The 21,364-nt window shown below is 41.6% G+C and overlaps 1 protein-coding gene across 2 annotated transcripts; it reads right to left on the bottom strand.

Annotated features, from left to right (window-relative positions):
• Positions 1-796: 796 nt before the first annotated feature.
• Positions 797-20,052, bottom strand: etv1 (ETS variant transcription factor 1). Of its 2 annotated transcripts, none has more exons than XM_080426443.1 (10): positions 19,858-20,052; positions 15,923-15,976; positions 10,894-11,023; positions 9,084-9,272; positions 8,440-8,687; positions 6,224-6,295; positions 6,040-6,108; positions 5,322-5,491; positions 3,215-3,316; positions 797-3,003 (listed from the first exon to the last, which is right to left on the bottom strand). In XM_080426443.1, the coding sequence occupies exons 1-10, from the start codon at positions 19,916-19,918 to the stop codon at positions 2,782-2,784; spliced, it is 1,317 nt and encodes a 438-aa protein (XP_080282569.1). In that variant the 5' UTR covers positions 19,919-20,052; the 3' UTR covers positions 797-2,781. The 2 variants fall into 2 exon arrangements, with proteins under 2 accessions (XP_080282569.1, XP_080282570.1); XM_080426444.1 differs by having other exon boundaries at positions 6,224-6,292.
• Positions 20,053-21,364: the final 1,312 nt, after the last annotated feature.

Below are 21,364 nucleotides of genomic sequence, written 5' to 3'. Positions count from 1 at the left end.
TTGGCTTGTAACCTTGTCTGACAAATTAAGGCAAGCAGTGTTTTTTCATTACTTACACATCCGTTTTCATTTTTCCATCAGTAAAACCAATTAAACAATGCTTCCTTAAATTAGTCATTGATTTTTAGCTATAGTGACACTTTACACAGGGCAATAATAACTTTAAGGCAGTGTTGTTGTTTTCTTTCCATTACTGACATTCTTGTAAGGGTATGAGAACAAAAGACAGAAACAATTCACCTACATGAAAAAATACTGCCTTAAATTAGTAATTGATTTTTCCTTAGGTGTCACTTTGGCTAAATGCTTTGTGGCTAAGAGTAGCTCTCCAACCTGGAAATTGACAAGAGTCCATAATCTATTGCCCTTCAGTACACAGGCACATATGCTTGATTTAACTACAGCTTTCCCATCCCAATTTGTAAATGTATGGCCCACAACTCATCTTTTCTCTCTCAAGGAAGAAGCGGCTGGTGGGGAGATTGGCTGTGGAAATGACCACAAAATTGCATTTTCTATTATAAAGAAGCAATAGTGCTACCCAAGACCTGTCAAACTGCAAATTGTAAAAGAAAAAGAAAAAAAGCCAAACAATTTCCATATAATCAAAATATAAGTGGATGGACTATCTAAGAGGTGTCAATAATTTAAGTTTTTTTAACTATTTTATTACAGAATCTTTGCTATTGCCAATCCCATCCCAGACATGTAAGGAACAAAAGTCAGACAGATCAACATTTTTAATGCTCAGTTAAACAAAACAAAGAAACATAAAAAGACAAAATAAAAATGAAAGAGTCCAGAATAGCAGGCCATAGCTGCCATAGTTTTTTCTTTTTTTTAGACTACAAAATACACTTACAATTCGAAGCAGCAACAAAAGTTCATTTACCTGATTATACAATGGAACACTATTTTGTTATAACATGAATCTTTATCACATTATAAAATTCTAAATATTTCTTATGCCTTTTACCAAAAAGCGACCCTATTGGTGACAATGCAATGGTATAACAAAATATAGCTACACCATGTATTCACCAGTAAAAAAAAAAAAAAAACACACCCACAATGAAAAGAAGAAAAAGACCAAATCATGGGAAAATATTCGATTTTATGTTTTATATTTAGTTTTCTGTTTGTGTCTTTGAAATCTTCAAAATAATATTGGCTGCTGGATCCTCTTATACAGTATAATTATCTATACATTTTAACACCCTGATGAAGGCAAGGTAGGCGGCTGCGTAATGTAGGTTGCATCCATCATTGTGTTTTTATCCTCCTTTTTGGGCATGCCAAAAGCATTTGTAATAGTACATCAGTTCTCATTTTCTTTTCTTTTTTACATCCAAGCCTTATTTCCAAAGAGCAACTTACTCTATACATCGGATTTCAGCTGAGCACATCTATTTATATTTATTATTTTACTCATTTTACACATCCGAATGAATGAAGGCTGCTTTGTCATACATATATTTCAAAATACTAAGTAAACAGCTGTTTACAGTATATTCAATGCGTCCATTGTTTTACAGTGCCCGTATGTTTATTAGTTATCCTAGATTCATATACTGCAGGTTATGCTGAACAGGTAGTTTGTCCATACAATTATGTCACGGGTGAATTTAGGGTCACTGTCTTGTCTTACTGACCCATAAGGTTTTACCCAGTACAGTACAGTACAGTACAGTACAGTACAGTACAGTACAGTACAGTACAGTACAGTACAGTACAGTACAGTACAGTGGTCCAGTGCTATTTACTGCATTTAAGTTATTACAAAAACACAATTGTGATGAGAGCTCTTTGTGGATGAGGGTATATGGACTGATAAAGGTGCCACTTTCAACTGACTGCAAGGCAGTTCTTGCTTGTATTCTCTCCCCCCCCCCTTCCATTATCATATTACAGTTTCAAGTCTATAATTGCCATTTCACCATAACATCTTAAATGCATGTTGTTACAATACGTTGTAGTATTCACTCAAATGGATATAAAAATACATGATGAGATTGGGGGGGGGGGGGCAAGTGTAATTATTTAACAACCGAACAAAAATGATCATCAAGAATCCTTCGCTTGCGGCATGTGTTGAGGGGATCTTCACTTCCTTCTCAGAGAAAGTCTCATTTAGCTACAAAGCTGTTCTTAGGTGAACATTAAGCTGCCGAGTCCCGTCTTACCAGGGCACTGCATGCTCACGGAAATCAGGAAAACAAAACAAAACAAAACAAATCCCACTTTTAAGATACAAACATAACAATCTGAAATAATCCAGCCAAATCGCTAGCCCTGGCAGGTTCACACAGCACCAGTCCTCCTGTCCATAAAGTGCACTCTCCATCATCCTGCTTGTACGGCTTGGACATCAAAGAGACAAGAGAATGAAGAGGATTGTGTGTGTGTCTGTGTGTGTGTGTGTGGGGGGTGTGTGTGTGTGTGTGTGTGTGTGTGTGTGTGTGTGTGTGTGTGTGTGTGTGTGTGTGTGTGTGTGTGTGTGTGTGTGTGTGTGTGTGTGTGTGTGTGTGCGCACGCACGTGCACACGTATGTGTGTGTGTGTGTGTGTGAGAGAGAGAGAGCGAGAGCGAGAGACAAACAGACAGACAGACAGAGAGATAGAGAGTGAGAGAAAGGGGGAGCTCCACTTGGATTTGCAAAGTCTTTTCCCCGGACTGACTGTGAATATACAGTTTCAGGTGTAGTAGGGAGCAAGGGAGGGTGGGGGAGGAGGAGGAGAGGAGGTAAGCAGGGTGTGTGAGCAGGGGGTGGGGGGGCTGACGTTAATAGACGTAGCCCTCGTGGTAGGGGTGTGGCTGGCAGTAGGCCCCTTCCTGCGCGTAGGCCATGCTCTCGTCAAAGTGCGACAGCGGCACCGTGTCCTCCTCGTTGATCTGCCGCTCCATGTCCGTCTTCAGCACCGGCCGCTGATTGTCAGGGAACGCCATGGAGAACAAAGCCTCAGGGTCGCATACAAACTTGTACACATATCTCTCCCCCGCCACCTGTAGAGAGAGAGAGGTGTGAAAGGCAGGTAAACATATGGGCACTGTAAAGGCTGATTTATGAAAGAGAAGAAAAAAAAATGTTCAACCTCAAAAAGTGTCAAGACCATGGAATTTTGTCTATTATCAAAACAAGGGTTGTGCGTCAATGCAGGTTGTAACATGGCTTTTAAGAGGAGACCAACACGCCCTTTACTCCTGTATGTTTTACCTTTTGCATGATCCCCTTCTCGTAGTAGTAGCGTAACGAACGACTGAGCTTGTCGTAGTTCATAGCCGGTCGATTTTTCTGCATTCCCCATCGACGTGCCACCTTTGTAACAAAACACACAATTTACACACACAACAAAGGGGCATTAATAGCAGAATGTCAAGGGCATTTACCACATTATCTTTCGCGCATATTTCACAGAGTGTAAGTCAGAGGCCATGTGCAATTTACCCAATTTCCTGACAAGAAAGCTGTGACAGTTGAAATGTTAACCCATTAAGACCGGGAACACATCTGTGATTTTTTTAGTGCGGCACCGACTGCCGCGCTATGAGCTTGTAGATCTGCTCTTTTTTGAACAATCTTTGAATATATATATTTTCAAAGTGAACATTCACACTCAAATCTTTGCTTCTGGGGGTCCCTGGAACAAAACATTTAACAAATGTTCGCTTTAAAAAATAAATATTAAAAAAATGTGCACACAAAAACAGCTGATCTACAAGCTCATAGCGCGGCACTCGCCAAAGAAATCTTAAAATGACACAGATGCGTTCCCGGATCGAATGGGTTAAACAAAGCCTACTAATCCATATTTCCTAATAACAACAATTAGAGTCGCGTCCAGACTGGGGCAGACCTGATCAGCGATGTGTTCATTAGGAACTTGTCACACGCCCAGCGGAGGAGGCAGCAGATGTTACAGCACCTGTCAGCCAGACCTCCCACCACCCGGCCTCGCACTCCAACCCACAGCCCTGTAGCTCTCTCTCTCTCTCTCTCTCTCTCTCTCTCTCTCTCTCTCTCTCTCTCTCTGTCCTTCTGCTTAGATCATATCCTAACAATCCCACTCTTTATTTCAATTAATTCAGGAGTGACTCGGGGGAGGTAGAGCGGGTATCTCGATTCCATCCCTGGCTTCACGCTGAAGTGTCCTTGAGCAAGACACGGAACGGAACCCCTAACTGCTCCCGATGAGCGGGCTGTGCCTTGGCATGGTTGCCTCCAACCATCGGTGTGTGAATGGGCATGAATCGGTGGATGTAATGCACATTGTACAGGCGACATTGGACAAAGGCGATGAATGCTGACCATTTGTGCAGATGATTGCTCTCGCTCTCGATCTTTTGTTTCCTGTACTTGCCCTCTGCTGTTTTTCCCTCCACAATCCTCTAGTTCATTGGTTCTCAAAGTGGGGTCCGGGGGACCCCAAGGGGTCCTTGGAGGGGTACCAGGGGGTCCCCTGACAAAATGTGTTAATATAGCGTTGCAATCATTTTAAACACTTTAACCATATCTTATACTTTGGCTATTCAGAAATAGCAGACCTACAAGCTCATAGCGCTACGAGCTTGTAGATCTGCTATCTTTGAAAAATCCCTGGCACAAAATATTTTTCAGATGGGGGGGTCTGCAGCCAAATGCATATCATTTTGGGGGTCTTTGACATGAAAAAGTTTGAGAACCACTGCTCTAATTTGTTTCTATTCTATTCTATTCAAGAACACTACACTGCATTGCCAGTCCTTTCATGTCACGATGCTCATTCACATGCTACACCTGTGCTGGCGAAAGGCATGAAGCTGTGAGCTAACGGTTGTCCTCAGTGCTCATGCCCAAAAAGCGACTGCATTCGGTCACCTGACGGCATGAATGGGCCCCCCTGTTTGTTGCAGCTGGTCCATGCCGCTGAGTGCCGTTAAGGCAGCATGGACCCCTGCCAGGTACCCCCCTCACCACCACTCTTCTAGTAGCCCCCCCCCCCCCCCCCCACGCTCGTCTTCCCTCGGTACATAGAAGTGGGCAGCAGTGACTGAGCCTCGCTGTATGTCTGATGTGGGCGGTGCACAGAAGCCGGCCCTGTTTCCATTTCAAAGGGACCAGCCGTCAACATAGCTTATATTTTTAGGAATACGTTCATTGAAATATTTATCAGGGCTGCGCTGCTGACTGACGGAGGGGGTGATTTGACTGGAAGACATGCTTTTACCATGTGACAGAGTAGAGGAATAAAGAGGAGAAAAAAAGAGTCAAGAGTAGTAGCTGTTTTATTTTACTGCACACGTGCCTTATTAAGTACCCACAATGCTCTTGTTAAGGTTCTCACCTCCTCTGGTTCAATGAGTTTGAACTCCATGCCACGGCCGGTCCAGGCGATAAAATGGGAGTTGGACGGGTCGTCTAGCAGGGCCACTAGGAACTGCCAGAGCTGTAGGGAGCCTCTGCGCTGGTACGATGGGCCCTCACGATACAGCCCTGACTCCTGCTTGATGTCACCTTCAGGCCACACACACACACACACACACACACACACACACACACACACACACACACACACACACACACACACACACACACACACACACACACACACACACACACACACACACACACACACACACACACACACAGTCATTATTAGAAGTGTCTTCGTGTCACTCTGTTAACCAAACCCTATATACTTCGTTGACCAGGGTCTATCCTTGGCCCCCACTTATATTCCCTGTACACCAAATCTCTTCGCTCGCTGTCGTGCCAGGTTGACACGTTGTTAGCTTGTAGATCTGCTATTTTTGTCAAAATGTGGAAAATGCCCAGTATACAGTAGGGCCACCAGGGTTTAAGTGGTTAACGCCCGTTGTCTGAACTGTGCTTGTATTTTCTATTTGTGTGGTCTATTATGGCACATAATCATTACTGTAACTTCAATAATTTACTGTTCTGTAAAAAAAAAAAAAGCATTTTAAATTAACTTGATGTGATCTGAATTATTGTTTGAAACAGACTTGTACAAATTGGGAGTGGTGGGGAAGTGAAACACCCACCTTCCACCTTCTCAGGAACCACACAGGTGTCGTCGTAGAAATGCCTGGCCACTTTGTCAAACATACAGCCTGAAATGAAATGAAAGTACGGAAAATGGTTAACAATTTGTATAGTAGCCATAGAAACACCTCCCCGAAACACCACATCAATCACGTCAATCTCAAGTGTTGTGAAGCGGTATACCTTCGGTCCTGTTAGCGTGGGCCAGATAGCTGTCTTGCCGCAAGTAGACAGAATGGCAGCTAGGCACTTCTGCTGAAAGCCAGGGGAGGAACAGGAGAGAGGGTGTTAAAGGGCCAGAGGGCAGCATTAAAGAACACTATCTGAGTTATCTGAGAGCAGTCAGACCCTGTTCACTCAACGCACCGCTGGCTCTGATTAAAGAACGTGTCCTCCAGCGCTAGACTGGTAGCAGCCTTCCACGGTGGCTCCCAGTCATCATCATAGCCCAACTCGCTACCGCGCACCGCTAAACACACCTTTTGAGAGTCTAAGCGTACGGGAGGATTTACGACTGGATAAAGCACAGTGCTATTATGAAAAACGGGGTGGGTAAACTTGTCAGGATGATCGAGGTTTTTTTCCATGATATGAGTTTTCAAGGAAAGACCGTCACAGACATGTGGTGGTCAGATCAATATGATATGGATCTAAGCATGACATCTTTTTTCCATTTCATTAACAATTGTTTACCTGGAGCATCTTGTTCCTACAGAGACAGGTGAGCTTTACAAAATGATAGTTTGCTATATATCCATGGCCATCCTTGCACATTCCATTTATCAATGTTCCATTGACTCGATAATTTCCCTTCAGAACGGAAGTGGATTGAAATGAAACTTTCATTTGGATTCATCCGATCAGTCTATTTTGTGAAAAGAGCAGGTGTTATATTTTATCTCATACAAAACAAAATATTTTTTTATTTTCAAAATACATTTCTGAAATCTCATGAACATATTTGGCTTGTTACATTTTAATTGAAATGTCTGCCCGAACAATCCTCAGTGGTCTGAAGGCTTGCAGTTTTCAACGAGATCCTGCATTTACTATTTTGCTTTAAACCATTGTCCGATTGAACTTCCACTCACTGCTTATGTTAGAACCTTCTACAACAAAGGCCATCACAGGCATGGCTTACGATCAAAACCTCCGAAACGGTTACAAAGTGAATGCTCAATAAACAGACTGAGGCCCTTCATTTAGGCCCATAAACATTTCTCTGAACTTCATCAAAGTAATGGGCTTGTAGAGGAAATTACTGCTAATGAAATTACCAGCTCCCCTCCCATCCTCTCCAACAGGCCTGCTCCAGTCAACAAGCTCCACAGTGACTGCTAATAAATTCAGCCTAATGCTTAAATCTGGGATATACAGTAACTGTAGTCAGTAGTCAGTTCAACTTCCTGCCTGTTAAACCACAGTGTGGTGATACACAGTGCTGTTGACAGACAGCACGTATCCTAAAACATTTCAGGGACAAATCTGCACAGGAAAATTATTTTTGTCTTTTGATGTCCATTTATTTTTAAAAGGAAAATATACAATGCCTGTTATAACACCTTTCAAGAGCACACAGCTCATAAAACTCACTCAACACACACAGGGGACCAAGTAAACATTCTGTTCAAAAAGAGAAAAACACAAAAATTGCAGTTGCATGGCTTTTCTGTGACGGCAATGGTGGAAAATTGCAGAGCTGCTGTTTGAAAAAGAGGGCTCATGTAACAGAGCGGGCAGACCAAGTGAAAGCCCGTGGTGTTTTTCTTGAAAGCAACGCCATAGGAGGTATCTGGGGAGACGCTGCTTTTCCCCTTGACTAGTCACACAGATTCTATCCCAGTTCTACCTCTCCGGGGCCCTGTCTGTCCATCTTGTGAATGAACATGGCAGACCAGCGCAGGTTCATTCATGCCCCAGCTATAGTCCCAGGCCCAGCGGCTCTGGGCTGGGGATTAGGTCCCTTCACTTGCTCACTACAGAGAATTGGGAGGTGTGTGTGGGCGGATTTTGGATTATGACCAGGCGTAGGCCCCCACCCCCGCCCCTTCTCTATTAGAGCACCACAGGAAATGGAGACCAGCACAGACACCCGACCCAACCAGACCCTCTGTCCTAATAATGGGCAAACTCAATAATCGGCTACCCCCCCTTCTCTCCCATTCCTGAAATGATAACGCTCTGGTAGAATACGGAAAAATAAGAATGCTGTATTTTATTTTATTCTATCTTATTTATTTATGAATGTTTTGGTGGGGTCATTTTATCGATAGATAGACACTCGTTACTTGAGAGGAAACTTCAGCTCCAGTGATTTAGGAGTAATGATCAACTAGTTTAGATGGTACTAACACACACACACACACAATTCTGCATTTACTTGTAAATGTCTGTCTCACCCGAGTCGTAGGTGAAATCCCTTGGCTCCTGCTTGATCATCATGGACGGAGGGTATGTGTGAGGCAACGGGGCACCCACCATGGCTGGGTGCTCAAACAGGGGGTCGGGGTACTCCTGTTTGAAGCCTTGAGGAGGAAAGGGGATGTTGGGCTCTGACATCTGTCTGTGGTACATGGGTCGGCCTTCCCGGGCCATAGAGGGTGGGGAGGGGAACGAGTGGCACGGCTCCGACAGCTGACGCCGAAATCTGAACAAATGACCGAATAACCGGATTATTTTCGTCCGTGCGGGAAGAAGCGAAGACAAATCTATACGACAACACTGCACCTTGAGCTGATGTTGATATAATATGAAACCGCAGCATTCTGGTGAAACAATATTCTGTAAATAGGTCTTAGTGTTTATCTTAAGCCAAAATGTTTAGCCAATTGGTAAAGACAAATTCTGTTTAGTATACAACTTTTCTTCATGTTAACAGTCTGGTCTAAATATGACAAGTTGTACAAGTTTGCACAAATTAAGCAAAATCAAATACAGCTTAATAGAGATATAATCACATGCCAGCGTTCTACTGTTGCCCACGCTATAAGTCCCCATAAGAGCATAACTGCTAACTCTCTAAATGTGAAGTGGGTTGTCATACCTGTGGTCCATGGAGTAGGCATTGTCAGGGAGAGACTGTGAGGGTGTCAGGTGGGGGTAGGTCCTATCTGGCTTGGGAGTAGGGGCTGCTGTAGGGGACGCATGGTGGAGTGGGGACACAGGGGTGCTACAAGGGGGCGTAACTGGGCTGGAGGACTTCATTCCTGTAGGCTGTTTCTGCTCGTAGGCACTGGGCGACAGAGTGATTGAAAAAGAAAAAAAATTATTATTATTAATAATAATAATAATACATAAAATTATCATAATATTGTAATAACCTTACACAATACACAACATAAGTTTTATATCAAATAAATACTGGCGTTTAAATGAATTTGGATAGCTTCACTGAATAAAATAGGACTTAATCAACAACGCCATATCTCCTGACATACATTCTGGTGATTTGATGGAAAGTGCTGCATGGAAAATGTGACACCTTGTCTCCTTTTGTCTACTTTTCATACTATTCATCTGAGCATGTGACGGCAGGTGACTGAATGAATCATACATGATTCACCACTCACTAAAGGTGGTTATATGGCAGCTTTCTGCATACATGGTAATTTCGCAAGCATGCACAAGGAATAAATGTCATGTATTACAAATCAAATCGATTCAAGATTGAGTGTAACTAAGCAACACTCCAGTGCCATGGCCCCTCTGAAAACGGAATTCACAGAATGTGAATTGTTACAAGGTGGTACTTACTTACAAGGATTTACTTTGGAAATAAAATGTGTCTTCAGTGTCTGGCATATCTCATTTGAAGCATTTATCACAGTGTATTTGATTTAATTTGCCACAAAAATGACAAGTAATTTTCAAATATGCAAGCGATCACATCTGTGTATATATTTATATATATAAATGTATGTATGTTTTATTTAGTTTCTATCTCTTTCCCTTTGCTCTCACTCTACCTCTGTCCTCTCTCTTCTCATTCTACAAAATGATGGAGCACGCACCAAAAAAAAAGAAAAACACTTTGTAAACCTATTATGTGACAAATAAATCTTCAGTTAACTTAGAAAATGCTACACTTAACATACATTTCATTTCATGATTCAAGATACATCTCTAAAACACTACAGATCCATTCTGCAAAAGTAGTCAATTAGCCAAGGATTTAAATTGCCTGCATGTTACAATTAATGCTATCAATTGTATGAATAAGAAATGGCAGGTTTTGGGATGAACATCACTAAACTGTTTTACTGGTCTTTTCTGACACAGAATATTAATAGTGACTGATTTACTACAGTTGAAGAGTACATTTTAAAAATGTATGTAATGTATGTATACTCAATGCTATGTTGAGTTGTCCATTCAGTATCCCTGAAATATACAGGGTTATCATCTGTAACAGCGCTATTATCAGCCTACAATAAATGTCACTGTCTTTCAAAATGCTTTTTATTTATATTGTATTTTTTTATTCTGGTGTGAACAAGAGAGGGTGCCAGTTATTATTTTAACCCATTAAGACCTGAGGCCGATTCTACAAATGTCTTCTAAATCCCAATAGATTTCTGAAAAACGTATGTTGCTTTATCAGTGGTGCTCAAATGTTTTCATGTCAAGGACCCCCAAAATCACATGTATTTGGCCGCCGACCCCGATCTCAAAATATCTAGTTCCAGGGACCCCCAGAAGCAAAGATTTGAGTTAAAAATGTTCGCTTTAAAAATGGTTAAAAGTTTAAAGTGGTTAAAAATCTATTTCTTTACCGGTTTTAATGGATTAAACACTGTCAACATCTTGTTTTGACCTACTGTAACAGTCTTTTGCCAGCGTCTTTAGATTCCCACCTGATGTTGTACAGGCACTTCTCTCCATAGTGGAGTCTGAAGGGCCGCTCTTGGTTACAGTTAGAGCTCAGCTCTGAACACGGGCTATGAGGCTCCCTTTTGATCTTCAGCTGCAGTCCGTGGAACGCCACTACACCAGACACAGAAGGGAGATTGAGAGAAATCTGTTTAGAATAGAAATGAAAATCACACATACTACATAATTGTCACGAATGCTATGCTCAAGTTTGGAGAATCTTGTGTTCTCCAAACGACAAAAAAACACCATTCAGTTTCAAGGATTCTTCTATCATAATAACAGCATGCCACTGAATTCTCTACATTAAAGAGATGTCTTCCAATTATGGTAAAGAAGAACAGCTTAATAATCAATCCAAAATTGAAAACTGAGCATCCACCATGCATGTCTGTCTGTGACATCCCTGGTCATCAATCACCCCAACAACTCACTTCAAATCATATTTGTATGGCCTCTTTCTGAGGGGAAAGTCATAAAGCTAGGGGTTACTAAATGCTTTATCTGCTTTCAGCTGGCTGTCAATACGTTCCAGACAACAACAAGAGGGCTCATTGATCTGAGGGGAGCGTACAATCACTACCTATGGCCCCCGCAGTGAGCCCGGTGCATCTGAGTGGCTGTAAAGTGCCTGATCAGTCCTGATTAACATCCCATCATCTGGAGTCATGATCAACGCTAATCCAATTGGCTGCGCTGCTGATAAAGACCCAGTCAGTCAGAATGAAGTCGAGCTCAGGTTGCCTCGCGAACTGCCGTCTCACCGCAAGTGTACGCAAAGACGTGCAAAGCGGAGAAGTTACTCTGCAGCGCTCTGCTCTATCAAATCCCGCTGATGCATGACAGAGGACCGGCTAAGCTCGAAGGGGATCGCTTTTGATCGATGTTACCGACGGGATTGGGGTCTACTCTTTGCTCAATCAAGACACAAAGCAACCAGAGGTTATGAATGGATGAAGGAAATCTGTCAACTCCATCCTACCACAAAACAAACAGACATTTGTTGAGCTGAAATGACATTCAGATTCATGGTTTTGGCTTGCTAGGGTGAATATTTTCCTTGAAAGGCCCATTGAAACAGGCCCATGTCCAGGGGACTGTGGGAAGCACTTTTGGGCCAGGGAGCTGAGAGAAGCGGATGTTTTGGGGAGTTTTTCTCATGGCTGACTGACAGCTGCCATGTGTGCAGGTCTCTATGTGCAGGAGTCGATCTGCCAACACCCCATCTGACTCCCAGCCGGGCCCCTGGGGGATGGGCCACACGGCCCGGCGTGACAAAGCGTAGGGGTTGTTTGCAGCCCTCGCTGGGGGCCTGACCTTTCCAGGTCATCGATTGGAGGTCAAAGAGACACTTCCTGAGGAGAGACCTTTGGCGAGCCGGAGTGCTACTCACAGGCACATAAGATGTGATATTCTAAACAGCCTGGAAATGCTTATTAAGTTGACAAAAAATAGTTACTTAGTTACTTAGTTCAGAATCAGAATCTGCCTCTATCTATTGCCAATACATACAAGACATACAAATCATTTATTCTTGTTAAATACATGCAAGAACCATTTACACAGTTTTTCAAGAGACTTGCATCTGTATCGACAGTATTCGATACATATTGAAAAGAAAAAAATGATTATGGGTTATATTATTTGCATACATTTTTAGGGGTTGTTTATTTTTTATCTGTAATGAATTAGCGTCACATCAGCTGCAATATTAATATTAGGTTCACCTAGACTGAAGCAGATCTTAAAATAGAAATGGAAATGTCACAATAGATTTTGTCAATGGGGTGCCAAGTAACACAAATCAATAGCGAAGGCATTGCCCCTAACTAGAACAGATACTTCCTTTTTCAGTCCAGAATGTCATGCCCATCACTGCTTGATTGCTCTCATTATCTACATATTGATTAGCCTAGATGGTAGGGTGTTTAAAAGAATACGCAGTTGAAACAATTACTGGCTCTATTTTGAATGCAAATGGCTTTGTGTTATTAGCACAAATATTCTGTCATTTGTCTGCTCATCTTTCAAATGCAAGGCTTCAATAACAACCTTTTAGCAAACGTTAGTGTGGTCACATATACTGTACACATAATTTGCTAAGCATTATTAGTCATTGTGGTAAATATTATAGAATGTTTTAATTATATTTTATTTTATTTTTTTCTTTGCCCGTTCGTCTTCTAGTCAATATTGAGCAGTTACATACAAACTGATTACCAAAATGAGCCCTTGGGGCTGACTAAAAAGTGTGGTTTGGCAGACCCAGAGTCTACATTTGGCAGATATGAATCCGGCCCATTCATAAAACAAAAATAAAAAATACAGTTTTTGGTAGCAGTCAAATTCCTTCCATTCCATTTTCACCTACTAGGTGCTGTTAAATGTTAAATGTTAAATGAGACTCTGATCTGCTGGTGGCCTCATTTTACACCTCCTCTCCTCTCCTTCATTCCCGCTAAGTTATGCTAATGGTAAGCATCTGTGTTGGAGCTGAAGACAAAGAAAATTCTCCTCCATCATCACAGCCTGAGGACCCATTAGGTTTCTGAGACCGCTCAGCCACTGGTTTGATGCTAACCACTTAACCACTTGAACCCCAGCATCCCTATTCTGGGGGGGGGGGGGGGAATTCGGAAAAAATAGCCGATCTACAAGCTCTATTTTTGCCGAAGAGATTTGGTGTAGAAGTACAGTTGCAACTCTGTCAGTTCTGTTTCACTAATAGAGGGTTTAAGTGGTTAAGCCCTAAAAACTTCGTATACGACAACTACAAAAACTAGCTGATGTACCCGTTGTGAGCTTGCAGATCTGCCATTTTCATTTTTTAAATATATTTTTGGAAATGTTTCGCCTATAATGACATGCCCAGAAATAGGGACGCCAGGTTGAGCGTGCTTAAAATGGATGGAGAATTCTTGAGTCTGTTACTTTGAAAAGTGCCATTGCTTGTCTAAGGGGTGATAGATTTGACACCTTTAAATGAAATAGAGAATAAAATACGTAAAGAACTCACACCTTTTCCCCAATGCTGTCGTTCATGCCACATGTTCCTTACATTTGGTTTTCCCAGATTACTTGTCTGTTTATTTTTTTCCTATTTTCATCCATGCACCTTTCTTTCTTTCATCTATATATCCACCTAATACTTCTCCATCTTTCTCCTCTCTCTCCATGCACCTTGATGCTTCAATCCATTCAACCGTCCCTCAGTCTCTCATACCCCCCCCCCCTCTCTCTCTTTCTCTCTGTCCATCCATCCATCTCTCTCTCTCTCTCTCTCCTCTATCCATGGTGAAAACCCATATGGGAGAGCTGCCGGTTGGGATGCCTGCTCGTGAGCCCAACCACGGTGCCCTCGCCCTCCCACCATCTGTTAGTGCCTCTCCCAGTCTGCTGCAGCATGCCAACAGGACCATTCAGATGGTCAGCAGTCCCCCTGCTACAGTGGCCGCCCGCCCCTGGGTGCTTCTGAAGGACAAGGGGACACCGTAGGTGACCTCTGGTTCTCAGCTACTATAGGGACCAGTCAACCGTCTTTGAATGTTTTTATTTCGTTTATTTATTTATTTGGGGGGGTCAATACCCTGGAATATGTGGTTTTCATACAGGCTGCACTCACTGCTGTACACAGTCAAATCTGGAGTCTTAATTAACATGAAATGGACCCTTGTGGGTAAATCTTTACACTCAGAATTAAATCAGCTCAACAAACACAGCTACTGAAAATAAAAAATGTTTTTTGGATGTAATATCCAGGTGAGTTGTACATCACAATTTCTATATCTCTTTTTTAACCATTTTTCTTTTTATATAAATCTGTTCTTTGTACACGACACAATTTGTTAATAAAGATTTGCATAATAGTTCAACAAGGAGAGAGGGAAGACCAAGGGTGGGGACAATGTTTTGCTGGTTTCTCACAGGGCCTTTTGGCTCATCTAAAAGACATGTGCTAGCACCGGGCCCCACTGAGCTCCACTCGGTCCATTTCTGTCCCCGTCTTGGCACTACCTCCGCCTGGGGAACGCCGTGCCAAGTCACCAGCCCTGTCTGCATTCGCTGTCAGCGCTAAGTGCACGACCAGGTGAAGTTGTAACAAATAAACTAATGACAGTTCATACAGTAGGCTAAATGTATGTGTGTGTAATAGGATTATTATCAAATTATCTGGAAAATTGTGTATATATATATATATATATATATATATATATATATATATATATATATATATATATATATATATATATATATATATATATATATATATATATATATATATACATGTTTTTTTTTTTAAGTTCCTTTTGAGCAGATTATTATGTGAGAGGGTGAGAGAGAGGGAGAGAGAAGCAGAGAGAGAGAGAGAGAGAGCGAGAGAGAGCACCCTTGTTAAGATGTCGTAAAAAAAAAGCTGTGCTAAAAACATCATGACAAGTCCCAGAAAATAAACCACAATATTTTGATGTTTCCTTATGCTAATAAATCACAGTGCAATAATATCACACTGGTGGTGGCGAAGAGCTCTCGTTGCGACAGAGGGAAAAGAGAGTGCCACACACACACACGCACGCACGCACGCACGCACGCACACACGCACGCACGCACGCACGCACGCACGCACGCACGCACGCACGCACGCACGCACGCACGCACGCATGCACACACACACACAACCTCCCCTCCCATGCACCTGTCTGCCTACCCGCAAGACTAGCTCTCTAGAGAGCACTTGTGTGAGCAAAGGTGAGGATACTGAGAGACATGGAAAAACACACTCTCACTGAGTACAAACACACAAGTCGAGACGAGGATACACAGGGGATGCATGTACAATACTAGACATGCGCACATACACACTAAAAGCCTCAGTTAATTTAACTCTGAGTGTACAAAATGTACCGAATGGACCCTCACAGGTCCAGTCGGTTACATTTTGTACACTATCAGAGTTACAAATGGATAAATTAACTCTGAGTAAAGAGACAGAAAGTGATGTGGTCGCTTACTCACAGTTTTCAGTCTGGAAGTCTGGAACAAACTGCTCGTCATTGTCGGGAACTTGAGCTACAGATGTAAACAGAGAAGAAAAGACCACATTATTCCTGATAGATATGGACAACACAGCATTGATTACGGTTGAATTCAGCACAACGCTTCCGCTCGTGGTCTCGCGGGACCATAAATAGAGCCATCCCCAGCGTTGCTCATCTCTGTATAATATGTCTGCCGGAGTCAATTATACAGTAAATTTGCGTGTGGCAAAAAAGGCACATTTGACAGAAATGAAGAAAGTTGCTTATTTTCACGCTGACGTTCAGGTTTCTTTTTAAATAGACTATTTAAAAACGACATGTTTTAACAGGTTTTAAGAGCCCACGGGTGATTTAACTTGGAGTTGTAAGTAACACAAACACCTAATTTACACTTCACCTAACGCCAGTGATCATCAAATCATCTCTGAGATCATCTTGCATACATTCCACTGTCAAATAAGTCATAACTTATTGAAGAGAGACTGAACAATAGCTCGTAAATCAAAGTACACACAGTAAAATCCTAAGTGCTAATTCATGCATTTCTAACGCTGAATGTGTACGAAACTACGAACGCTGAACAAGTAGGAACGTAACCAAATAGACCCGTAAGAGTCCATTTGGTTACATTTGTACACTACTAGAAATTTAATTAAACTAAATTAACACTGAGGACTTCACTGTGTATGTTGCTTCGGTGTCCCTGTCTACCTCAAAATGTCATGTCCTGAGGTCGTCCTGACCATTGGTTGTCCCCAGCCCTCAGTCCAAGCCAGCAGCCAAACACCCATTGTTAACTGTATCTAATTGGGTTCTTCCCCACTGCTGAATCCACCTGTACCTGCCGAGTTAGGTCTGTTCCAAGCCTGAGAGTTTTACCTCTCCTTCGCACGCCCCTGCACCCAGGCTAATGCTAAAATAATGAAGCCTTCTCTCCGCACTGGGTCCAATTAGGCGTGCACATATTTATATCACACGTATTTACACTCGGTGACAGTTTTTCGTGTCCCTCAAGTTCAACTTTGGATGAAGGCAATAGGAGATTTAAATGTGTCATTAGCACATCTATTTATACACACAATGAGGTGGGTCCTCATTATCACTGAATCAGTAACATGTCTCTGCATGTTTATACCTATTACAAAAGAAATCTCAATTTTGCTTCTTTTCCCACTTCTGATGTGATCTCGGTAATGTTTATACAAAGGTGTGAATGGATGAAACTAAACAATCAACAGCACAACAGAAAAAAATGCCCCATATGCACACATGTCACATGTGTGGAAAAAAGGTAGAAAATAATATATATATATATATATATATATATATATATATATATATATATATATATATATATATATATATATATATATATATATATATATATGCACACACACACACACACACACACACACACACACACACACACACACACACACACAATAGAATGCTATTCTGTTGTGTATTATAATTTGAATTACTACTTTGAATTAAAAAAGAAACTGCTATACTTTCATAAAAGTCTTCCACAAACATAAATGTAGCAAAACCGAACAATCAAAACGAGATTACAATGACTTTGTAAATACTATCTACATCTACATGATTCTCTGCACTCTGGCAATCATTCAAAAAAAAAAGGGGGGAAAAAAAGAAAACAAATTTAAATCTCAAATCCAACTCTAGTCTCATTATCTCTCTCCTTGACGGTACAAACATACCGTAACTTCAAGCAGCGCAAGTTTGGAAGGATAGTGAAAGAGAAGAGATGGTGCGTGGGTCGGGAAAGGGGGAGGGGGGGGAGGGGGAGAGTGGTTCTGTGTCCAGAAGGACCAGCAGGATGCATGAGTCACACTGGCCTCAGTCTGTGAATGAGACAGCTGATCCCTGCAAACCAACTCCTGGGGAGCGCGACAGAACTGGAACTCTGCCGCCATTCACAAAAAAGGGAGAGAGGGGGGGAGAGAGAGAGAGAGAGCAACAAAAAAAGAGAAGAGCGGGTGAAAAAATATATTCATAAAGCCTCCGAAAACAACTCAGAGTAGAAGTGGCACATGCATTGTGAGACAGAAGTAAGAGGCCACCGGACACCTTCTTTATTTCACAAGGCCTGGCCCTTACTACTACCGAGTGCTCTGCTTTTGAGCTCAAATTTAGTGCTGGACAAACAGGCTGAGAGGCCATTTATGTAGTCACTTTGTCATGACTGATTTTGTTGAAACATTATTATAACAGAGCCAATTTTCACAGGTATCAAGGTGCAAAGAAAGAGATGCATGCATCCTTGAAGCAAAGAATTCTGCAAAGAAATAAGAAGGGGGCGGGGGGGGGGGGGGGGGGTCGGGAAAATTGTAGTATTTTGAAACTGCAGCAGAAAAGCACTTGAATAACTCCTGACAAAAAATGGTAGGGGGTCGAGGAAAGCGGCGGTTACTGGCACATGTCTGCCCAAAGACATATGCCTGTCTTGGTGTATGCTGTCGGATATTCAGCCTGTCTCCCATAATTCCTCCTCTTATTCCAATTACCTGAACTAATAAATCTTTGAAATGGGAAGGTATTCCTTTTTGTCTTAATGGACAGGAAGTCATCCATTAAATCTACAGTCTTGAAGCGTACATTATCACATTGATCCATGACAGGCAGAACTGTAATCCATACAGTAATATCTTTATCAGCGGCCACTGTCTCTTTTCTCACTTAAGATACTTAAATATTAAAATCATGTCTTATTCCTCTACACGCCCTGCGGTGTGTGCTGCTTCATAATCTAACTGGCAGCGAGAGTCTGCTGAAGTATTCCAATATCTGTTTAAAAGCATACTTTTCATTTTTTAAAGCCGTGAGTTACACTCACAAGCATTTTCAAATGTGTTAAAGAATAGATGAATCTTATGAATGATTGAGATTTTTCTTCACCTGTGTGATGGGATATTCTTTTTTCCCAAAGCCTTTTGAGAGATTGTATAAAGAAAAGTTATGTCCTAAAATAAAACAATTAAGACCAGTAGAGCTGGTGTTTCTCTATTTGAGTTACACTGAACTCTTAAAAGTTTTAGCTACTTTGTGGCTATAGAGTCATACCTATGCAACCTCAGCACTAAGCGATACTGTATGTTACATTTCACATTTCGTGCTATAATAGCTAAATACAAATGCCATGTTGCCTAAAACAAAATTATTAAAAAAAGAATTACACTCGCACGTTATCTTTCCAAAACTATTAATTTCAATATGACACAAAGAAACAGCTACTCTAAATAAATTAAACTGAAAAGGGAAATTTAAAAAGGCATTAAAATAGATTTTTCAAAAATGTCTTAATTGTAGAAATTAGCTGTGAAATGTATTTTATGTTACATGTTTCCAATTACACTTGTAAACTGAAAACCAACTAAGATATGATAAACTAGACACACTGTGGGGATGTTGTGTTAAATGGAAGATATTATATTATTTTTATTATATTTATGTGAATCCCAAATGCACAACACAATATAATGGGTTTTAGTTTTACCATGGTGATAAATGCAATATATCTATGTATATTTATTTGTATTTACATTTACTTTGAAAACACTGTAGCTATAATTTCTCACTTCTCCCAATATAAAACTTTTAGATATACATCCAGATGTTTTAATGTTAAGTGTAAGTTTCTAATATGACAGTGACAGGACAAGTAAAAAACTGACTGAGGAATTAACCCTGTTAAAGGGATTCCTATAACTACTGTAACTATCAAATATTTCATATAAATCCTCGAGGCTTACTTGATGATATGGACTTCTCACAATGCAGAAGAAATGTGACTATAAAAGTTACAGACTTAAACTAAGTGAAACAAGCACATACACCATGAAGCATACATATTACAAACAGAATAAAATGAGTTCAATATTCACCACTAACCAAAACTTCGATGTTGCAGGCAGGGCGGAAAGAAGACACTCGCACTTAAATCCTGAAGCATCACGTCTCAGTTAGACCACAAACAGCATGTCTTGCCATCAGAGAATTTTTTTTTTGTTAAATAAAAAAAATGAAACAAAGAAATAAATAACTTGGGGGTGGGGGGGGGGGTGGAAATATATATCAATAACCACGCTGAAACCAACTCTTTCTGGAGAGTTTGCGAGAAGGAAAAAAATAGATCCGTTGTTAAAAAAAATAAATCATCCCAAAAATGTAATTGAAGAAGACGAGATGATACTACAACTGTAGGAGACAAGAGTGTGCTAAGGTGTTAAGAGGAAGCAAACAGGGAGAGAGGAAGGACAGAGGTAGAGAGAGAGAGAGAGAGAGAGAGAGAGTAAGTGCAGGTGAGGCTGAGAGAGTAAATGAGTGAGAGTGTGTGTATGTGAGAGAGAGAGAGAGAGAGGGAGGGAGGGAGGGAGGGATGGCAGGCTGCAACACAGCGCTGGTGATGGAGGTGGAGGTGGCAGCATGCAGTGGCTGGTGAGCTCGCGTTAGCTCTCGCCAAAAGCAGAGGAGACTAGTGAGCATCGGAGAGTCTTCTCCTGGTAATCTGTGATGACACTCTCTGGGTAGAGCCTCCTTAGTCTCCCTCAAGACCCTGCTCTCATCACAGCCTCTAATGTATGCATGACACACAAGGTGCCTCTTCCACACAGGCTTTTAATTGGACTGTAACACTAGGCATGTAACTTGAGGCAGATTTCCATCTCTCTCTCTAAATTTTTTTTACCTTATAACCCTTCAACAGCATAAAGCACTCACCCTCTGCAAGCCATGTTTCCTGCAGTTGACAGAGATCCTGGAAGAGTTCTAGAGGAGGAAAAGAGAAGCATATGAGTGACAGCGATCCACGGCCCAGAACCAAAAAAGCATTCAGACTGAGACGGTCGACTTCATTATGACAGGGCTGTATGCTCTCTGTACTATTGGGAGACTTGGCAGAGTCCAGGGAACGCGTGCAGCTTAACAACTCAATTTGTGTCTGTAACCATTGACAGATGCTCGCGAGAATCTTCACAAGCCACAGTGTGTGTTGTAATTGAGATTTTGTACTTAGGAGTGCAGGTGACCACAAACCAATTGAATTTTGCTTAATGTTTAGGAGCCGTGAAATTAACTTTCTCCCTCTGCCTACCTTCAGTGTCCAGGGCCAGGTCAGACTTAATGAATTTTCTCTTTCTGTCATTTGCTGGCCTCTTGCTGCAAGTCCTCTGCTCTTGCGTCTTCTGTGAGGGGGGAAAGACATGGATCAATGTGTTTTCTTTTCTGTCTGACAAAGTGCTGTCTTAGTTTACTCTGTAGTGCCTACACTTGGATTGATGGCAAGATGGCATCTGAAAGCCATTGGATGTTAAATCACTCCTCTGTGTCTCACACACTTATAAACGATATGACAAATGCCTAAAGATGCCTGAAGATATAGGCTATCTTTAGGCATACA

The sequence above is a fragment of the Gymnoscopelus braueri genome (assembly GCF_963280865.1).
Source record: "Gymnoscopelus braueri genome assembly, chromosome: 4".
NCBI classification, from domain to species: Eukaryota; Metazoa; Chordata; class Actinopteri; order Myctophiformes; family Myctophidae; genus Gymnoscopelus; species Gymnoscopelus braueri.
Note: the sequence above shows the minus strand (reverse complement) of the source record. Positions and strands in the feature narration are given on the sequence as shown.